Source organism: Raphanus sativus, chromosome 1 (genome assembly GCF_000801105.2).
Source record: "Raphanus sativus cultivar WK10039 chromosome 1, ASM80110v3, whole genome shotgun sequence".
Lineage (NCBI taxonomy): Eukaryota > Viridiplantae > Streptophyta > Magnoliopsida > Brassicales > Brassicaceae > Raphanus > Raphanus sativus.
In genome coordinates, this window is record NC_079511.1 from 8,247,696 (window position 1) to 8,265,961 (window position 18,266).

At 35.4% G+C, this 18,266-nt stretch overlaps 3 protein-coding genes, 3 non-coding genes and 2 pseudogenes across 6 annotated transcripts; 3 read left to right on the plus strand and 5 right to left on the minus strand.

Moving 5' to 3' along the window:
- Nucleotides 1-2,392: 2,392 nt before the first annotated feature.
- LOC108845753 (uncharacterized) lies at nucleotides 2,393-3,759 on the minus strand. The gene is made up of 2 exons (XM_018618959.2): nucleotides 3,659-3,759; nucleotides 2,393-3,424 (listed from the first exon to the last, which is right to left on the minus strand). The coding sequence occupies exon 2, from the start codon at nucleotides 3,038-3,040 to the stop codon at nucleotides 2,504-2,506; it is 537 nt and encodes a 178-aa protein (XP_018474461.1). The 5' UTR covers nucleotides 3,041-3,424; nucleotides 3,659-3,759; the 3' UTR covers nucleotides 2,393-2,503.
- LOC108845668 (40S ribosomal protein S14-2-like) lies at nucleotides 2,393-4,754 on the minus strand (annotated as a pseudogene).
- A 101-nt stretch (nucleotides 4,755-4,855) lies between these two features.
- LOC108845843 (photosynthetic NDH subunit of subcomplex B 4, chloroplastic) lies at nucleotides 4,856-6,484 on the plus strand. Its single transcript, XM_018619068.2, has 6 exons — nucleotides 4,856-5,016; nucleotides 5,106-5,147; nucleotides 5,239-5,419; nucleotides 5,528-5,583; nucleotides 5,688-5,759; nucleotides 6,264-6,484. The coding sequence occupies exons 1-6, from the start codon at nucleotides 4,951-4,953 to the stop codon at nucleotides 6,375-6,377; spliced, it is 531 nt and encodes a 176-aa protein (XP_018474570.1). The 5' UTR covers nucleotides 4,856-4,950; the 3' UTR covers nucleotides 6,378-6,484.
- Nucleotides 6,485-7,708: 1,224 nt separating this feature from the next.
- On the plus strand, nucleotides 7,709-9,179 carry LOC108808217 (protein ROH1). Its single transcript, XM_018580399.2, has one exon. It carries the CDS (start codon nucleotides 7,876-7,878, stop codon nucleotides 8,965-8,967), a length of 1,092 nt encoding a protein of 363 aa, XP_018435901.2. The 5' UTR covers nucleotides 7,709-7,875; the 3' UTR covers nucleotides 8,968-9,179.
- Nucleotides 9,180-9,678: 499 nt separating this feature from the next.
- LOC130497861 (small nucleolar RNA R44/J54/Z268 family) lies at nucleotides 9,679-9,778 on the minus strand. Its single transcript, XR_008936889.1, has one exon. It is a non-coding gene; the product is annotated as a small nucleolar RNA R44/J54/Z268 family (small nucleolar RNA).
- A 73-nt stretch (nucleotides 9,779-9,851) lies between these two features.
- LOC108844427 (agamous-like MADS-box protein AGL65) lies at nucleotides 9,852-18,170 on the plus strand (annotated as a pseudogene).
- LOC130497859 (small nucleolar RNA R44/J54/Z268 family) lies at nucleotides 9,937-10,032 on the minus strand. The gene has a single exon (XR_008936886.1). It is a non-coding gene; the product is annotated as a small nucleolar RNA R44/J54/Z268 family (small nucleolar RNA).
- On the minus strand, nucleotides 10,142-10,216 carry LOC130497854 (small nucleolar RNA Z267). The gene has a single exon (XR_008936875.1). It is a non-coding gene; the product is annotated as a small nucleolar RNA Z267 (small nucleolar RNA).
- Nucleotides 18,171-18,266: the final 96 nt, after the last annotated feature.

Here is an 18,266-nt window from a genome sequence, read left to right on the forward strand (position 1 = left end):
CCCTAGTAAACTACTCGTAGTGATTTTATTAGTATATGGGCCATGGGCTGATACTAAAAAGGAAACATTACAATGTATTGGTTAAGTTACTTCCTTAAATAATTCAAAGCTTAAGTGATTTACTAATCTGCTTCTTTTCTCTCCATTTCTTTATGTCACTTTATACCTTGGCATTAGGGGTGTCAAAATAAGTTACAACTCATGAGTTACCTCAGCTCAGCTCATTTTTTCATGAGCATGATCACTATATTTTAGGCTCATTTAATAAATGAGTTTAATAATCAAACTTAAAAAAGATCACGAGTTATATGAACGATCGTTAATGAACATGAGCTGACTCATGAGCTCGTTCATTTCTTATGGAAAAAGATAATTTTTATATTTATCATATTTATCTTTAAAACTAAAATGTAAAATATACATAAGTAATATAGGAATAAAACTTTTAAAAGTTATCTATACTTTTTCCGAAGAAAGAAAAAAAGAGACTATCTTGTTTAGAAATTATCAAAATCTTCTATATAAACCTACGTTAACCATATCATCTATCTCACAAATTTCATTGATCTCAAATTTGACATACGTCTCCTCTCACTTTGCTTATCGTAACTCAGAACTCACGGTAAGTTATTTATGATTAATAGTTTTATTAAATTTTGAATAATACTATAGAAGTAATTTTATCGATGTTTAATTTAATATAGTTATAGTTATTTTGTGTTAGATCACGAGTTAGCTCATTTAACTCATGATCTAGATGATCCGAGTACGAGTTTACATATTGAAGCTCATATAATAAATGAGCTGATCTGAGCTAACTCATGAAAGAGCCGAGCTTACTATGAGCTGAGCTGAGCTGAGCGAGCTAACTCATTTTGACACCCCTACTTGGCATTCATGCAAACTTGAAAACAGGGATATGGTTCATACCTGAAAATTGATTGAAGAACATGTAATATGAAAAAAGATTGAAGAACATGTAATTCAATTCATTCATACAAATTCCTAATTAGTAAGAGTAGAACACAAGACAAACAACTTCAGCTCGAACAACATGAAGAAAGTATTGGTTGTAATTGAATTTAGTGAAGGAGTGTATGTGGTACGGATTGTGACTTTTAGTTAAAAGTTTTATTTAAGAATTCTAACGAGAAGAGATGTATTGAACAGATACAATGAAGAGATACAATGAAGAGATGCACCGAAGAGATGCAAGGAAGAAAACAAATGTCCACTTTGTAATGTTTTATTTTCTATTTAAACACGTATTGTTGTGATGTAAAACAACAAGTTCAGATTTCTATCTTATTAATAAAAAAAGTAAAGTTTTTGTTCCTTAAGTTTGTAGTGATAATACTTATATAGATTGTGAATATAAAATTATATCATCTCTCTGTGATTCATCTCTCATTCTTTTTTCTATTATAGAAACTTTAGTTTCTTTTACATGGTATCATAACCTTATTGATTTAAGAGCTAAATATAACACAAAAAGCAATTATTTTCAAAAACGATTAAAGAAACAAAAATAGAAACAATGGAAGCGTCCAAAGTGGTGTAACTTAAGAATCAATGGAAGGAAGCATCGATAAAGGCGTTAACGACACTGTCGATCAAAGGAAACGCATGAAAGTGCTTTTCTGCTCGAAAAGGGAGATTCTGGTTTTTAAACCAGAAAATATCAAAATATGGTGTGGTGAGTGTAAAACACAATCACACAGAGGTTGCCGCATGTTGAAAGAAATACAGAAAGGAAATAAAATCTGAAAATTGGTGTGGAAAATATAAAAATCATAATCACATGATAACCGACTATTAAAAGAAGAAATAGAGAACAACTAATCAGTACAAGAAGGAGATGCTTACCTAAAAGTGAAAGGAAGCATTATCCAGTTGCACATGCAACCAAAGAAGACATGAAGAAGATTCACGAACAAAAACATAAGATGACACAACATGGAAACTTGTAGACAAAACCCGAAAAAATAGCACCAGTTTGAAGTGGATATATCATATCAAGAGGGATGCATATGGAAATCCAACAAATTACAAAAGCAAAAAGGGTGAGGAGTTTGAAGCAAAGTACAAAGAGTTTGAAGTTAGAAATAAATTCAATTAAAAGGAAGTGTTGGTTGTAATTGAATTACAAGGGATACATGTGTTAAGGATTGTGACGTTTGGTCAAGTAGTTTTATTTAAAAGTTTTAATAAGAAATAAACACAACTTTTTCATTTGTAATAACACAATTCTTCGCTGAAAAAAATGCATTAAACTTTGTTGTTTTGATGTAAAATAACAAGTTCAAATTTCTATTATATTATATATTTATAGAAAAGTGAAGTTCTGTTCTTAAGTTGGTAGTGATCATAATTTTTTTTTTTTTTTTGAAAGAATGTTAAATTTATTCAACTAAAAAAAAACATTTTTACATCGTGTGTAACTTTGTTTTAGCATTGCTATAAGGAAATTGAAAAAAACAAACTCAAACTACTTCATCCCTTGCTAACTTCTTATGGCAAACCAATCCATTAGGGCTCTCTGAAATCGTCGACTCCCACCCATACGCAGAGAAGATATGCGGTTTCGCACACCTTTATCTATCACTTTCAGCAAAACAGCAGAAGTTTGGGGCGTCTCTCCATGTTTTCTCCCATTCCTTTCTCGCCATATGGAATGAATAGAAATTTGAAACGCGTATCTGAGAAGAAACATATGAGTAGAGTTCCTTCCAGTTTCAGCCAACAGATTTAGAATACAGAACCAGTCCTCTGTGTAGCGAGTACCCATCAGCTTAGATGTCAACCCCTTCCAAATCTGCTGAGTGTATGCACAGCTGAAAAAAAGGTGTTCACGAGTTTCCATGTGGCCCGAACAAAGGACACAGTTAGCATCCGTTTGTGGGCTCCATTTTTGAATCCAAACTCCAGTGGCCAAACGGTCGTGAATGGCGATCCAAGTAAGGACAGCGTACCTTGGTGTAGCTCCTGAGAACCAGATCCCCTGATGCCAGTTTACGTGTGGAGCAGATAATCTTATCATATGCCAAGTATGTTTGGAACTGAAAGTTGGCTTAAAAGAATCTCCCAATCCCTTCCAAAGCCGAATATCATTTTCAGAGGATAATCCCTGCAACCGCAACTTCAAGATTTCATTCTCAATGTGAATCAAAAGAGCAACCCGATGTCTTCTACTTCTGTATCTTTGAACAGCAAACTCAACCGTTGCATTTATAGGGATGCCTAGGTCTATGCAACCTCGATAGCTCGTGAGATCAATGATTCTTCCGAGTGGCGTCCATTTGTCAAACCAGAAAGAGGTCCTTGCTCCACTTTGAACTTCAACCTGAGTTAAGTCAATTGCCAAGTTTCTGTGCTTTAGGATCTTCTTCCAAATCCAAGAACCCAAGCTACTGTTATCCTTCGTCTGCCATAGAGAACCTTTTCTTATCAATTACATAAATTGTGATATGAAATTATATCTTCTCTTCTTAAGATGAGATTCATCTCTTAATTCTTCGTTCTGTTATAGAAAGTTAGAACCTTCATTTTCTTTCACAGAAAGGAGAGGAGAGCTTGGACTGGATTGTCTAATAGCGCAGGCTCTCGTTTCTGTGAGTAGAATCAAAACAATGGAATTGCTAAGAACCAAATGACTTACCTCGAACAATCCATGGCCAAGAAACTGTCCGGTCCAACATAACAGCTGAGATGCTAAACCAACCTGAGAAAAACGACAGTCAAAATCCTTACAGTTTCTACATAATCAACGCATAGTTGCTATGAATTCCCTTTCTCCATAATCAAATAACAAAGTATAATGAAACACTGAAAGATGTAACATCCTAAAGTTAACATATGTTTATTTTTAGCAGAAAAATGTTGTTCCAATTAATAAAAAACATTCAATTTCGAACCTCTCTCAAAAAATTCAAGAAAACATTGTTCTGATAAAATAAAACAAATGAGCTAAATAGCCAAAAAAAAAAAAAAACTGAGAACCTCCTTCCTCTTCTACCACCCTTTCTGTGGGTAATGTCCGTTGGGATTGGAGTAACATCCTCAATGCGGCCAATTTTCATGCCAGAACGGGCAAGAGCTGTAAGAGCGGATTGAGCACCAGCCACCAGGACCAGGTGTCTTGGTCTTGTTTCCATTAGTGGCACGGAGCTTCATGTGCATAGCTGTGATTCCAAGCTCCTTGCATCGCTGAGCAACATCTTGTGCAGCAATAATAGCTGCTTAGGATCCCTGTCAGCTTTCACCTTCATTCCACCAGTGATACGGACAAGGGTTTCACGTCCAGACAAATCAGTAACGTGGATGAAAGTGTCGTTGAAGGAAGCGAAAATGTGGACAACACCGAACACTTGCTCTCCATCACGAACAGCTGGTCTGTCTCTTCCTTCTGCTCTCTCGTCTTTCTCCTCGACATGGTTTAGGACAAGTGAATGGAGAAACTTGGATATGAATAATCCTATTCTTCCTCTAGTTCCGCCGACGCAGAGTTTTAGCAAGAGAGAGATAGAAAGTCAACAGATATATTTTGCAAGAAAAACTTGAAATTTATCAAACAATTGATGTGTGCCTAAGACTCTAAATACCACACACCATCATCATAACTAACTTGTTCTGTGATTATCTAACCTTGCGGTGCACATACGGGAAGAATACAAAAATGGATGATTGAATTAGGGGGAGATTTCTTAACATCTTAAAGACAATAGTCGTTAACATGCGCTTTTAGAAGACTCAGAGTCTTACGTGATTGTTAGCACGTGCTTTGGTTATGTATCACAGGAGTTAAGGAGTGGACGATACCGATTTCCTTATCCACACATCTTCTGCCCCCAAAAACCTAATCTTAGAACTTAAAAAAAAAAAAGAATATATTGCAACAATACTGTCTCCTCTCGTTTCCTCCATTGTCACCACTAATCAAATAAGATATCAATGGCTGAAGCATTCACAAGTTTCACCTTCACAAACCTTCATATTCCTTCTTCCTCAAGTCATTCGGTACATGTTAACTATCTTCACATACTAACAAATTATTTCATCATCTATAGTAGAACATAAGACTTGAGAATTGCGTCTTGTTTTTGTAGCCTAAGCAGATTTCAGGCCCAAATCATGGATGCTGGCTCTCTGTAAGTATATATCTTTAACTACGGATTTGATGATGAATCTCACTATTTATTGCTGTATATGAGTTTTACGTTTTTGAATTTTGAAAATTAGATGAAAAAAAATGAGAAGAGGCCGGAAAAGAATCTGATGAGAGGAAGCTTGTGTGTGAGAAAGGCTCTGCCACATGATATGCCACTAATGGCTGTGATGGTTCAACAAATAGAGGGGATGCGTGATATCATTACAGAGAAACACGTGTGGCATCTAAGTGATAAAGCCATCAAGAATGTCTGTAAGTAGCAAAAAAAAAAGATTTGATTTACTAAAACAACTAAAAATGTTTTGTCTTCAGTTTGGTTTTTGAATGTTTTGATATATTGGTGGTCGTTTGATGTGGCAGATTTGTTCTATATCATGTTTACTTGTTGGGGATGTCTGTACTTCGGTTCCGCAAAAGTATGGGAAAACTCAAATGAATCGAATCATTTCATCTCCATTTGCTGCATTTGGGATCTTAGTTGATTTTTAGTTATCTGTTGTCAATAATGGTGTATGTATAGGATCCATTCTATGATTCGGAGGAGTACCGTGGAGATGGAGGTGATGGAACTGGATACTGGGTCTATGAAACTGTAAGTATCTTTCTTTATAACTGGTTTTTATAGACCCTGACCTTGTGGACTGGTTTATGTAGATGGCTTTAGGTTTGCCTTTAGGTGTCACAATCTTAAGCATTTGCGTACATTATGCTTATTATATTTCTCCAGAATCTACTATACATGTTAATTATAAACTTCAAACACAATTGGAGTGAAAAGCTTTCGTTTATGTTTGGTGCATATGTTTGAAATTTATATAATTTGAAGGAATGCTGAAATTTATAGAGAGAAAAATGTGAACTCTGGTAACAATGAATTCAAACCTAACTGATTTGATATAATTCGAGTAAAGATCGGGGTGGACCTGGGGAGAGTATTGTCTAGTAATTTTCGGCCGGTTCGGGACAGGTTGGGCTAAATTGGGCCATTTAGTACATCACAATTAGTTACACACAACTATTCTAAGATTTGAAAGAGTTTTTTTTTGTCAGCAAGATTGGAAAGAATTGTTATTGTGTTTTGGCTTATTTGATGCAGCAAGAAGACATAGAAGAGAAGGCAAGAGCAGAGCTATGGCGTGAAGAGCTTATCGAAGAAATTGAACAGAAAGTTGGTGGTTTAAGAGAGCTCGAAGAAGCTGTTAATAAGTAGACAACTAACATGTAAATCATACACAAATTATAAATATGTATAATATTGTTTTCTGATAATGGTCATAAACCACTCTTCGTTTATATAATACTATATGTTATCTGTTTTGTGTTCTGTATCATGGAATGAGCATGTTAGGAGTAATCGTCTCCTTCAGATTTTTGTCTCAACGGGGGGCTTAAATTATTTGGTCGTGTACGCTGGGAAGCGAGTCTCATGAGGAACCATTTGCGGGAAATACGCTTCTGCACGATTTCATATGTCCTTTAACTGAAAGAAAGTATACTAAACTAATCAAACTTGAAAAATAATAATAAGGAGAAGAAAGAGAGCTTGTGATTCTGGTCAATAATCTACGTGCTTTCATGTTACAAAGCCTCTTCGACCTTGTGATTCCCACGTGTGGGTTTTATTTGTTTATGTTTCTTCTTTCAATATTCAGATATTTGTTTGTTTTTCTTTTCAACTGCTTTGTTTGGAACACACATGACAGAAGATCAGGGGATATTATGTAATAGTTTTTTCTCCTTTTTAATACTTTGATATAAGTGTGGTAGTGCATATTGTCTTGTATTGAATTTAATTCTTGTAGGTTGTGCAATTATAATTCTGGCCCAAACATGATGTTTGACTGATACTGATATTATTCACCTTATTTCACTCTCTTAAAATCATTTATCCATTTAGATATTTCAATACAAAATATAACTATTATAGAAACAAATAAAAACATAATGTTATAATGTTAAATTTTATTATAAAGTATAGTAGTATACACTTTATCACCTGACATTTGCAAAAAGCAGAATCACAAGAAGAATAAGAAAAAAGAGAAGAAGAGGAATTACATGTCAGCGTTTGTCAATCGTCATTGAGTTTTCTAGAGAGACAAGAACGAATCAACAAGACCAAGTCCCTTTATTACCTTCTCTCTTCATTACGCGCCAACGAAGACTTAGCTGTTTTTTTCCCACATGTACAGTGGCACTGACTCAGTCTCCCCCCGTCACAGCTCCCATCTTTTGCACTTATATCCACGTGGCACTCACTAGTATCTCATTCTCGACATCAAGTATCACAGCCTCGTGACTGTAAGATTCCCCAACTTATACCTTTTACAGCCCAGTACAAGATCTATGAAGCACGTAGATTTGTTACCCCCTCCCTCTCTACGTGTACATTGCGTGTCCCGTGACGAGTAAACAAAAAGAGAAACCAAAGATTTATAAAGGAGTGAGAACACACAAAAATCAATCAGTAGCTTTTTATTTTTGGGAATTTGCGAAACTAAAAGGGGAAAATTATCATAATCATAATTATATTAAATAATATTTCCAAACCATATAATTATAAAAAAAAATACGCGGTCAAAATGATCTCTTTATAAACTCATCTCTTCTTCTCCTATCTTTCATCAATCATCATCACTCTCTCTTTCTCTCTCAGACCAAAGAGAAAAGCTTCTTCTACAATTCTCGACTTTGCATCTGAACAGAGGATGTTGCTAAGTTTCCGGCGAGACCAAGTTGACTCCAACGCAGCCAGTCACAACAACAACATGGAGGCTGAGCTAGATTCTTTCCAGAGACAAGTCGCCGAGAAGTTCACCGATCTCAACGCCTCCTCCTCCGGCGACGACCTTCTCTCTCTCGAATGGATCGGAAAGCTTCTGGACTCGTTCCTATGCTGCCAAGAGGAGTTCCGAGCCATCGTCTTCAACCACCGCTCGCAGATCTCCGCATCATCGTCTCCGACGAACCGTCTCGTCTCCGACTACTTCGAGCGGAGCATCAAAGCCCTCGACGTCTGCAACGCGATCCGCGACGGCGTCGAGCAGATCCGCCAGTGGCAGAAGCTCTCCGACATCGTGATCTCGGCGCTAGACAGCCGCCGCGCCAACGTCGGAGAAGGTCAGCTCCGGCGAGCTAAGAAGGCTCTTGTCGATCTAGCGATCGGGATGCTCGACGAGAAAGACTCGACGAGGCTGGCTCATCGCAACCGTTCGTTCGGGAGAGCCAAAGACGGCCACAACCGTTCGATGGGACAACACTTGAGATCTCTCTCGTGGAGCGTCTCGAGGTCGTGGTCAGCTTCCAAGCAGTTACAAGCCTTGGCGAGCAATTTAACGACGCCGAGACAGAACGACGTCGGTTTAGCCGTACCGGTTTATACCATGACGTCGGTTTTGTTGTTCGTGATGTGGGTTTTGGTGGCTGCGATTCCTTGTCAGGACCGTGGGTTGCAGGTTAGTTTCTTCGTGCCGAGGCAGTTCCGGTGGGCGGCTCCGGTTATGTCGTTGCACGACAAGATCGTGGAGGAGTCGAAGAGGAGAGATAGGAAGAATTGTTGTGGGTTGCTTAAGGAGATTGGTCGGATTGAGAAGAGTTCGAGGGTGATGAATGAGTTGATCGATTCGATTCATTTCCCGATGAGTGAGGAGAAGGAGAGTGAGGTGAAACAGAGAGTGGAGGAGCTTGTGGAGGTTCATGAGGCTTTGAAAAATGGGTTGGATCCGTTTGAGAGGAAAGTAAGAGAAGTTTTCCATCGGATTGTGAGAAGCAGAACCGAGAGTCTTGATTCTCTTTGTTAATGGGTCTTGTGCTGAACATGTTTGTTTGTCCTAATATGATGTTTCATATTCGGATTTTTTTTTTTTTGGTCTTTTTGGAACAAGGTATAGAAAGAGTGTAGAAGTCTTCTTCTTATCTCTCTGTGAAGCTGATCGTGATGATGTTTTTCTTTGGGTAGCTACTTGCCTAGCTTTTTTAGTGTTTTACAAAAACCAAGGTTACATGGTGGTCATACAGATTGTTGATAGCTTGAGGTTCTATTTGTTTTATGAATTATCAAAATAAATGAATTATCAAAAGCCAAAGGTATAATAAATATTGAAAGAAAGAGAATTTCATTATATCTGTTATGATCTGCAGTGTGTTCAATGATTACAACTCGAAATGAAGCATACAGCATTGGAATAATATCTTATACATACAAAGCAAAGACATAAACCTCTAATCATACATCAAACTCTCCAGGGTCTTCCGTTTCATGTCAACAACCATGTTGCTAGATAGCTCTCTAGCTCAGTTGTTAGACGAATAGATTCTCCCTGTTAACAGAACAAACTAAAATGCTGATATTAGTGCATAGACGTTTAATAAACATACTTTGCCTCCAACGTCCCAACACTAAAATCTGATAATACGTGCAACTGTAAAACCCAAGAACCGAACAAACATAACCATGACTCAAAATCGAATGAACAAAGGATTTAATCTTAAATAATGAAGATACTTAGTTATATGCATCAGAGAGATTCCCATTTAGACGTTAGTCATCATTCTCAATTCTCCTGACCGGAGAATTTCTGATGTCCCTGTCTTTTCATCGTCACTTGCACTTGCTAATAAAAAGGGATATAAAGAACATAAATTAAGAAAAGAGCACAACCTCTAATGGATTCAAATACTTAATCATATACAATCACCTTGAGATTGAGTGAAAAGAAGAGAGTATAAAATTATATCAAAATTGAAAAAAATTGGGGTATAATGTAACATATGCATCAGAGAGATTCCCATTTAGACATTAATCATCACTCATCTCCCATCAAAGGAGATTCTGATGTCCCTGTCTTTTCATCGTCACTTGCACTAATCCACTAAAAACTCCTCAGGTTAGAAAACCATAAATAGTGTAAACACAGAAGCCTAGAAAAATATTCAATCTAAGAGTAGGAGCTATATATCATGAAAATAAAGAGAAAAATGCCACAGACTGGACTTATTTTTTGCTGGAGATTAATCTCTCAAAGTATATTTAACACCATCACAGATTCACAGGAATCAAGAACAAGCAAAGACTAACAAAGCTCTAGAAACCCGCACCTCAAAACTAGTAGTACATTGTCAAACACTAGGGTTCTGGTTAAGTGTTATATAGAAGAGGCGATGTTAATTAGGGCAAAAGACAAGTCAAAGGTTTAAAAGGGCTTTTTGACAAACTTTGGCCCAACTAGGCAAAACCCCGGTTTGATGTGTCCATTAGAAACGGGGGTTCTAAACCAAATTGATTTAAAGCAAAACCGGTTCTCTCTGTACAGAGAGCACACAAATCCGTTAGTTTGAAGCTTTGAGACACACTGAGAAAAGGTATAATCCCTTGCAAGAAGTAAAACTTCTTTTTTTTCTTCTAAAGAAGTAAAACTTCATGTGGTCATTGAAGTGAGTATTTGGAAAACATGTTGGTCCTTTTTAATTTCTTGGGTTTTGATGGAAAGGTCAATGTATTTGAACAGGATATGGGTAGGGTTAAGCTGAAGATTAAACGGCTTGATAGCTCAGGCAACAGGCAAGTTACATACTCCAAGAGAAAATGTGGGATACTGAAGAAAGCCAAAGAGCGAGCTTTCCATTTTGTGTGGTATTGATATTCTCCTTCTCATTTTTTCTCCTACCGGAAAGCCTACCATGCTCCATGGAGAACAGAGGTTTAGTTTCTCTTTCATCATGTTTAGGTTTCTTCTTTAATGCATCTTATCTATAACATTGTATTTTGTTTTTAACAGTTGCATAGAAGAGGTTATTTCTAAGTTTGCGCAATTAACTCCACAAGAAAGGACAAAAAGGTATGTTAAAGCATTGTTATGTAAAACTATAGATTACTCTCAACCCTATCATGTAATTTGTGTTTTAAAAAACTAAAATAAACTGTTGTGTTTTTCTTGAAATAACAGGAAACTGGAGAGCCTTGAAGTAAAGAAAAAAACCTCACTGGATTACTTCCTTTCTCATCAATTTTTGTTTTGTTTTGTTTGACATACATATTTGACCTTATTTGGTTTTTGTGGATTACAGGCATTAAAGAAGACTTTTAAGAAGCTTGATCATGATGTAAACATACATGACTTTTTTAGGAGCAAGGTACTTGATATGACTTCCTATAAGTAATAACCATACTTTTGTCATTTTAAACTGATAGAACCGTATTTTATAAACTACGGATTACTGAATATTGTAAAAAATAAAAAATGATAATACTATACCAAAGAGTAAGAAAAGGATGATACAACTGCAGAGGCGAGATATTATCTCTTTCCTTAACTCAAAATACGTCCCGTAGTGCGACGGTTCGATAACGTAATGAGTCCCAGGATACAACTGCAAACAATCTTCTGAATTTGTGTCACTCTATCAGAAGCCTGGCGAAACTAATTTTGTGTTGTACTCTCAGACACAAAAATAAATAAAATAAAACATCACTATAACATGGAGGAATTGTATTTGTTGTTGGTTTTCAAGTGTGTCTCACTCTATTATTTTCTAAATGGCTCACAAGCCTTTATATAGAAAATACAAAACATCACATTATGCTTTCGAGAAGCCATAACATACAAGAGAATAATGGAGTCTTAAAGTCAAAAAATCAATATTGTCATTAAGAAAATTTAATTCCTTTTGACTCAATTTTTAATGACTTAGCAATAAAGAATATATATATATTTGACCAAATCAAACATAAATAATATTTCTTTTAATTTGGGTTTGCATTTTATGTTTATACAAACATAAAGATAGTCATGAATAAGTAATGGACATAATATCCAACTAACAAATTCAAACCCAAATATCCAATATATGACATTTGCTAATTTTTAATATTTAGGCAAACTCATTTGGCACTTCCATTTCTCATTCAAAACCAACTCTGATTTTGACATACGAGTACACTACTTCATAGTGTCAAACATTCGGTTATTCCGACGAACGTCTTCGTCCCGAAACATACCGAAAAATGGTCTTAAACCATTTCGTCAAAAACGAGTTCCAACAATCCCCCACATGAATAGAAATGCTTCTAGACACTAGACGACTCGATAGACTTGACAGACTTGACTACCTAGACAAGACTCGACAAGACTCAAAAAACGACTCGATAAAAACGACTTTTGAGAGTACAAGCGAGAAATTCACTGTATGATGAGTTGGTAGCAATTTTTCAGCCTTGAACCAGTCATTGTTAATAGCTATCGGATTTACTCGGCCAGGAGGTGGCCATGATGTCTTGAACCTCCCGGGCTTTGGTGTAAACCTAGACAATAGCCAAAACACAGTTTCATTCTCTCACAAAACCAATTTCTCTATTGTGTTCATTTTGGCCGTGAACATTCCTGGTAATCATGAGTGAACTTTAGAGAATATAGCCATTTTATTCTCCTAGAAACGGCCCCATTTCACACCCACAAGGTGATTTGCCATTAGTTTTGTTTAGAGGAGTATCATGTACTACTCCATTCATATCTCAAAACAATTGGCACAAATCATTAAAAGCAAATGCTTATCCTCTATTCCTTACATGTAGCACTGTTTAATCATCCTAGGAACTGGGTATAGACCGAAGTCTTACAGTGCTTTGGGCAGATTTAGTTTGACTTAGTTGTCTCCTTGAACCTATTTCTTGGGATCTCCAATCTGATAAGTAGAGTTACCGCCAAACCTCATCTTAGTTCATAGGCTAAACCCATTCCTCTTGATGATATTACAATTTGATCTCATGACACACCTTTAATATAAGGATCCTAGGTTGTCATCACAAAGAACATAATCTCTTGAGATTAGTCGAGATCAATTGTTTAATGATTTTTGTCATCTTTTTTTTTTCCTCAAGATACAATTAACCATTATACATAAAACTCAGTGTATGACACTAGTTTTTTTTTTTTAAATTCATAGTTTGATAACTATCACTAAGTTCATTTGACATCTTTCCAATGACTTTATATGGTAAGCAAAGCTTCCCCCACATTTCTTGAGATAGCTCAAAACCATGCATATTTACATTTAACATCTCTTAAGAGTTTAGAAAGTTAATCTACAACTCCTTTAGATTTAAATGAATAATAAAAAACAATTTCAAAAATTGCTACAACTTCCTTTAGAATGTATTTCATTCTCGGAAAATCACATTTTAGATACAACTATTTTCATAGTTCTCTCAAGTTGATTTATAACTCTATGATTTGAATTTTTCCAAAACATATTTTTGCTTTTAGCAAATATACATATCATTACATGATATTTTTCTACCATAAAAACCACAATTTTCTATGATTATTCTCAACCATATTGACTTTAGAACTACAATACATATGTCAGTTTCAGTCATATTGGTCTGAAAATTCTCACTGGTTTTGCATGGTCAACCTTGTTAAAAAAATGCATTTAAGCATTGACGAAATACAAATGTTTTGATCAATATCAACAAACATTTTATTTCTTATGGCAAACGATTTATATGTGGCAGACCTCTCCCAAATTTTATTTGGGGCGTCGACTCACAAAATTCATTTCCATTCATATAACATGATCCCTTAAGAATCAAAATGTTATTTATAACTATGGTTTCACCATATTTGAAACTTGAATTTCTTCTTATTTTCTCATGGTCAACATACTTAATAACTAAATTAAGTTATCCCAAAATCTGAAAGAAGAAAACAAAAACGTTAAATCATTCTTGATAATTAAAGCAATTAATTATCTTAACCAAGTCAATGCAATAACACATTTTGACCAATTAAAAAAAACGTTTTAACTTGATGGAGATCCTTTTTGCATCAAAACAAAAACAAGATATCATTAGTGCATATAATGAGAAAAAAATGAATTTTTATCCCCATAGAAATCATCAACAAAAATAATCTGATGGAGTGGACATATTTTTTATCACCATGAAATCTCCAATTCCTGTTTTCATGACAAAACACTTCACAAAATAATCAGTTTTGTTAGTATAATAATACAAACAAAAAATTTACTAGAAAGATTATTTTGAAATAATCTTATAGATCTTATTCCGGCATCTTTTTCCAAAGATCAATCAACCTGTTCTTACAAAAAAAAATATTCTTTTTTACAATAATCAGTCCGGTTAGTGCAAAGCAATAAACGGATATTTTGAGTTAAGACTGATAGAACCGTATTTTATAAACTACGGATTACTGAATATTGTAAAAAATAAAAAATGATAATACTATACCAAAGAGTAAGAAAAGGATGATACAACTGCAGAGGCGAGATATTATCTCTTTCCTTAACTCAAAATACGTCCCGTAGTGCGACGGTTCGATAACGTAATGAGTCCCAGGATACAACTGCAAACAATCTTCTGAATTTGTGTCACTCTATCAGAAGCCTGGCGAAACTAATTTTGTGTTGTACTCTCAGACACAAAAATAAATAAAATAAAACATCACTATAACATGGAGGAATTGTATTTGTTGTTGGTTTTCAAGTGTGTCTCACTCTATTATTTTCTAAATGGCTCACAAGCCTTTATATAGAAAATACAAAACATCACATTATGCTTTTGAGAAGCCATAACATACAAGAGAATAATGGAGTCTTAAAGTCAAAAAATCAATATTGTCATTAAGAAAATTTAATTCCTTTTGACTCAATTTTTAATGACTTAGCAATAAAGAATATATTATATATTTGACCAAATCAAACATAAATAATATTTCTTTTAATTTGGGTTTGCATTTTATGTTTATACAAACATAAAGATAGTCATGAATAAGTAATGGACATAATATCCAACTAACAAATTCAAACCCAAATATCCAATATATGACATTTGCTAATTTTTAATATTTAGGCAAACTCATTTGGCACTTCCATTTCTCATTCAAAACCAACTCTGATTTTGACATACGAGTACACTACTTCATAGTGTCAAACATTCGGTTATTCCGACGAACGTCTTCGTCCCGAAACATACCGAAAAATGGTCTTAAACCATTTCGTCAAAAACGAGTTCCAACATAAACCTCTGAGATATCCGAGATGGTGTCTTTTTATCCCTGCAGGAATCAAACTATCGAGGTATATGTATCAACCATCATCGGTTTTTGAACTTTGTTAGATACTTTTAAAACCCTCGGAGTCAGATTGCTAAAGTTTTTTTGTTACCTTTTAACTACACGACAGGGTCTAAGTAACCAAGTAGCCATTTTCCAAGGGCAGCTTATGGAGTGTCATAGGAGGCTAAGGTGTGAAAAAATAGTAATACTTTCTTGAATTCTTCAAGTATCTTGCAAAATCTTGTTTCAGTCGTATCTGAGTCTTCTTCTTCTGTTGGCTGGTTTCAGTTGTTGGACAAACATCGATAGAATATAAAACACTGAACACAGAGAAGCTTTTCAATGCTCTCTCAAGCCATGCTCTACTTAACTGAAAACAGAGAGATGAATGGTTTGGTTCCTGACAGGAACTTCCTGTTTACCCAAATTGCTTCTTTGAGTCTGTAAAACAAGAAGATCAGAAATACAGCAACCCTGCACAGCATTTTGAGCAGTTAGGACAAGAAGGAGACGGTTGTTTGGGTTTACAACGAATAGGGGAGGAGTACTCGTATCCTACACCATTTGGTACTACTCTTTGAATGTAAGAAGATCAAGAGAAGAAGATAAAATCGGAGATGGAATTAAACAACTTGCAGCAACAACAAGATCCTTCATCAATGTATGATCAAATCTGAGAGTGTGTACATGTATAATGTTTTAGTATGTATGAGAGCTTGTGATATATATAGTTTATATATTGATGTTGGCCAGGTGTTTGAGACAACAAAAGATGGTATGTTGATATACTATATAAATCCATACTCTACTAAAGTAACAAAACAAAAAGATCGGAATGAAAAAGAGATATTTAACAATGATTTATTACAATAAGTAACCGGAGTTCAGCCCTACAATCTTGACATGCTATATTTCATCTTGACATGGCAACTCGAGACGACACAACGGACAAACATGACTGGTCTCAAACCACTTTACGATACACTCTTCCTCAAACTCATGTCCACATGATAAAGCCACAACTATTCCTCCATTGCTAAACTCTTCCAAACAAATCATGCACTCTTCCAAGCTTATCATCTTCTTGTTCTTCCTCTTTTCCTTTTCAATCTTCTTGTTGTAGATTCTCCTGGTTAGCGACTTGACCACGAGCTTGCTAGCTGGTCGAAACCGGATATGGCTGGTATCATCAAACGAGAATTGAACAGCTTCTTCAATCTCAGAGTCATCGTCATCATCATCGAGATAATCAGGAACAAGATCCAACCGAACTTTCAAAGCACACCCAGGAGAATACTCACTACTTGCGGGGCACGTTACCTCATCAACATAAACAATTAGCCCTAGTATCGCATTAGTAACAACATCTTCGTCGATTTCGGTTTCCAACAAGAAGTAGTTCAAGTCTTCTCTGCTATTACACTCGTCGTTCTCTATGAAGTCGTCGGCAAGCGCCAGAGTCGTGAACGTCGAGTTATCATCTTGGCCAAAGATCCTTGCCGTGACTGTAATTGTGCCCGCATCGTCTGGTTCAGGGTAGTTATCTATTTCGTGGGATAATCTGTGTTTCATGACTACTGACGAAAGCAAATATCAGTCGAAGAAACAGAGTTTAACGCTTTCTTTTCCTTTTTTGATAGTCGCTCTGAAAAAGAAACTGGATCGATGAACTTGATTTGTTCTATAGGGAGGGTGACTTATATTTATAGCACAAGGAGTAGTGTTTTATCTAACGTTTTTAGTCGGTGACCTAATAGTATTTTGTTTAGTAATTTCCTTTTTTCTTTTCAAGACGATTAATAATTTCCTTTTTCACAGACAACAGATTAACAGTTTCCTTTTTACTATGTTCTTTCATTTTTTGTGCAACTACTATGTTCTTCTCTCCCTTTCACATTTTTTTGTGTGTTTTATGAATAGGGAGTGAAATCATAAAAACAAAAACTAACTGAAATATAAATAATATAATTATTAAACTAGAAAAATACAACTCAACTAAATTTCTTACAAACTGCTTCTTGTGTCAAAAAGAAAAATTCTTATGTTTTGTAATATGGATGAACTGATTTGAGTTTTGCTTTTTAACAGTTGCATTGAAGAGGTTATTTCTAAGTCTGCTCAATTAACTCCACAAGAAAGGACAAAAAGGTGTGGTAAGCATTATTGATTACTCTCCACCCTACTGTCTGAGTTGTGTTATGAAACTAAAATAGAATGTTGTTTTTTTTCTTTACATAACAGGAAACTGCGAGCCTTGAAGTAAAGAAAAAACCTCACTGCATTTCTTCTTTTCTAACATCAACTTTTTCTTTTTGTTTTGTTTGACACATATCTGAGGCTCTGAGCTTATTTGTATTTGTTTTGCTCCATTACAGACATTAAAGAAGACTTTTAAGAAGCTTGATCATGATATAAATATACATGAGTTTTTAGGGGCAAGGTACTTGCTATGACTTCTTTTAACTAATAACCATACTTTTGTCATTTATAAGCCTCTGAGATGTTGTCTTCTCTTTTGTCCTGCAGGAATCAAACTATCGATGCATGTATCAACCATCATCAGCTCTTGAATCTTTTGTTAGATACTTTTAAAGCTCTCTGAGTCAGACCCTTTATCCCCATGACAGAGTCTAAGTTAGCGATTTTCCAAGCTCAGCTTATGGAGTGTCATAGGAGGCTAAGGTTGTGAAAATATTATACTTTCTTGAGTTTTCAACTATCTTGAAATCATGTTCCAGTCATATTTGAGTCTTCTTCTTCTTCTGGTGGCCGTTTTCAGTTGTTGGACGAACATCGATTGAATAGAAAACACTGAACACCTCAATTTATTGGAAGAATCATTGAGGAGATCTATTGAAACAAGATATCATCTATACCTAAGATTTCATTGCAGTTACTTGAATGTTTTCTTCACTTTGCAGGAAAATTAAAGAAAGAACCAACGTTTTCCTATTGAATGTACAACGACACAGGTTAAGAACTTAAAACCATTAGTTTCTGTTTCCCCTCTCTCACTCTCCGTTTTC

Bases quoted from the DNA above. Each gene is read 5' to 3' on its own strand.
- LOC108845753 (XM_018618959.2), bottom strand. From the start codon at position 3,040: ATGATAAGATTATCTGCTCCACACGTAAACTGGCATCAGGGGATCTGG.
- LOC108845843 (XM_018619068.2), top strand. From the start codon at position 4,951: ATGGCTGAAGCATTCACAAGTTTCACCTTCACAAACCTTCATATTCCT. The intron at 5,420-5,527 runs GTAAGTAGCAAA...TTGATGTGGCAG, and splicing joins TAAAGCCATCAAGAATGTCT to ATTTGTTCTATATCATGTTT. The intron at 5,584-5,687 runs GTATGGGAAAAC...GTGTATGTATAG, and splicing joins TGTACTTCGGTTCCGCAAAA to GATCCATTCTATGATTCGGA.
- LOC108808217 (XM_018580399.2), top strand. From the start codon at position 7,876: ATGTTGCTAAGTTTCCGGCGAGACCAAGTTGACTCCAACGCAGCCAGT.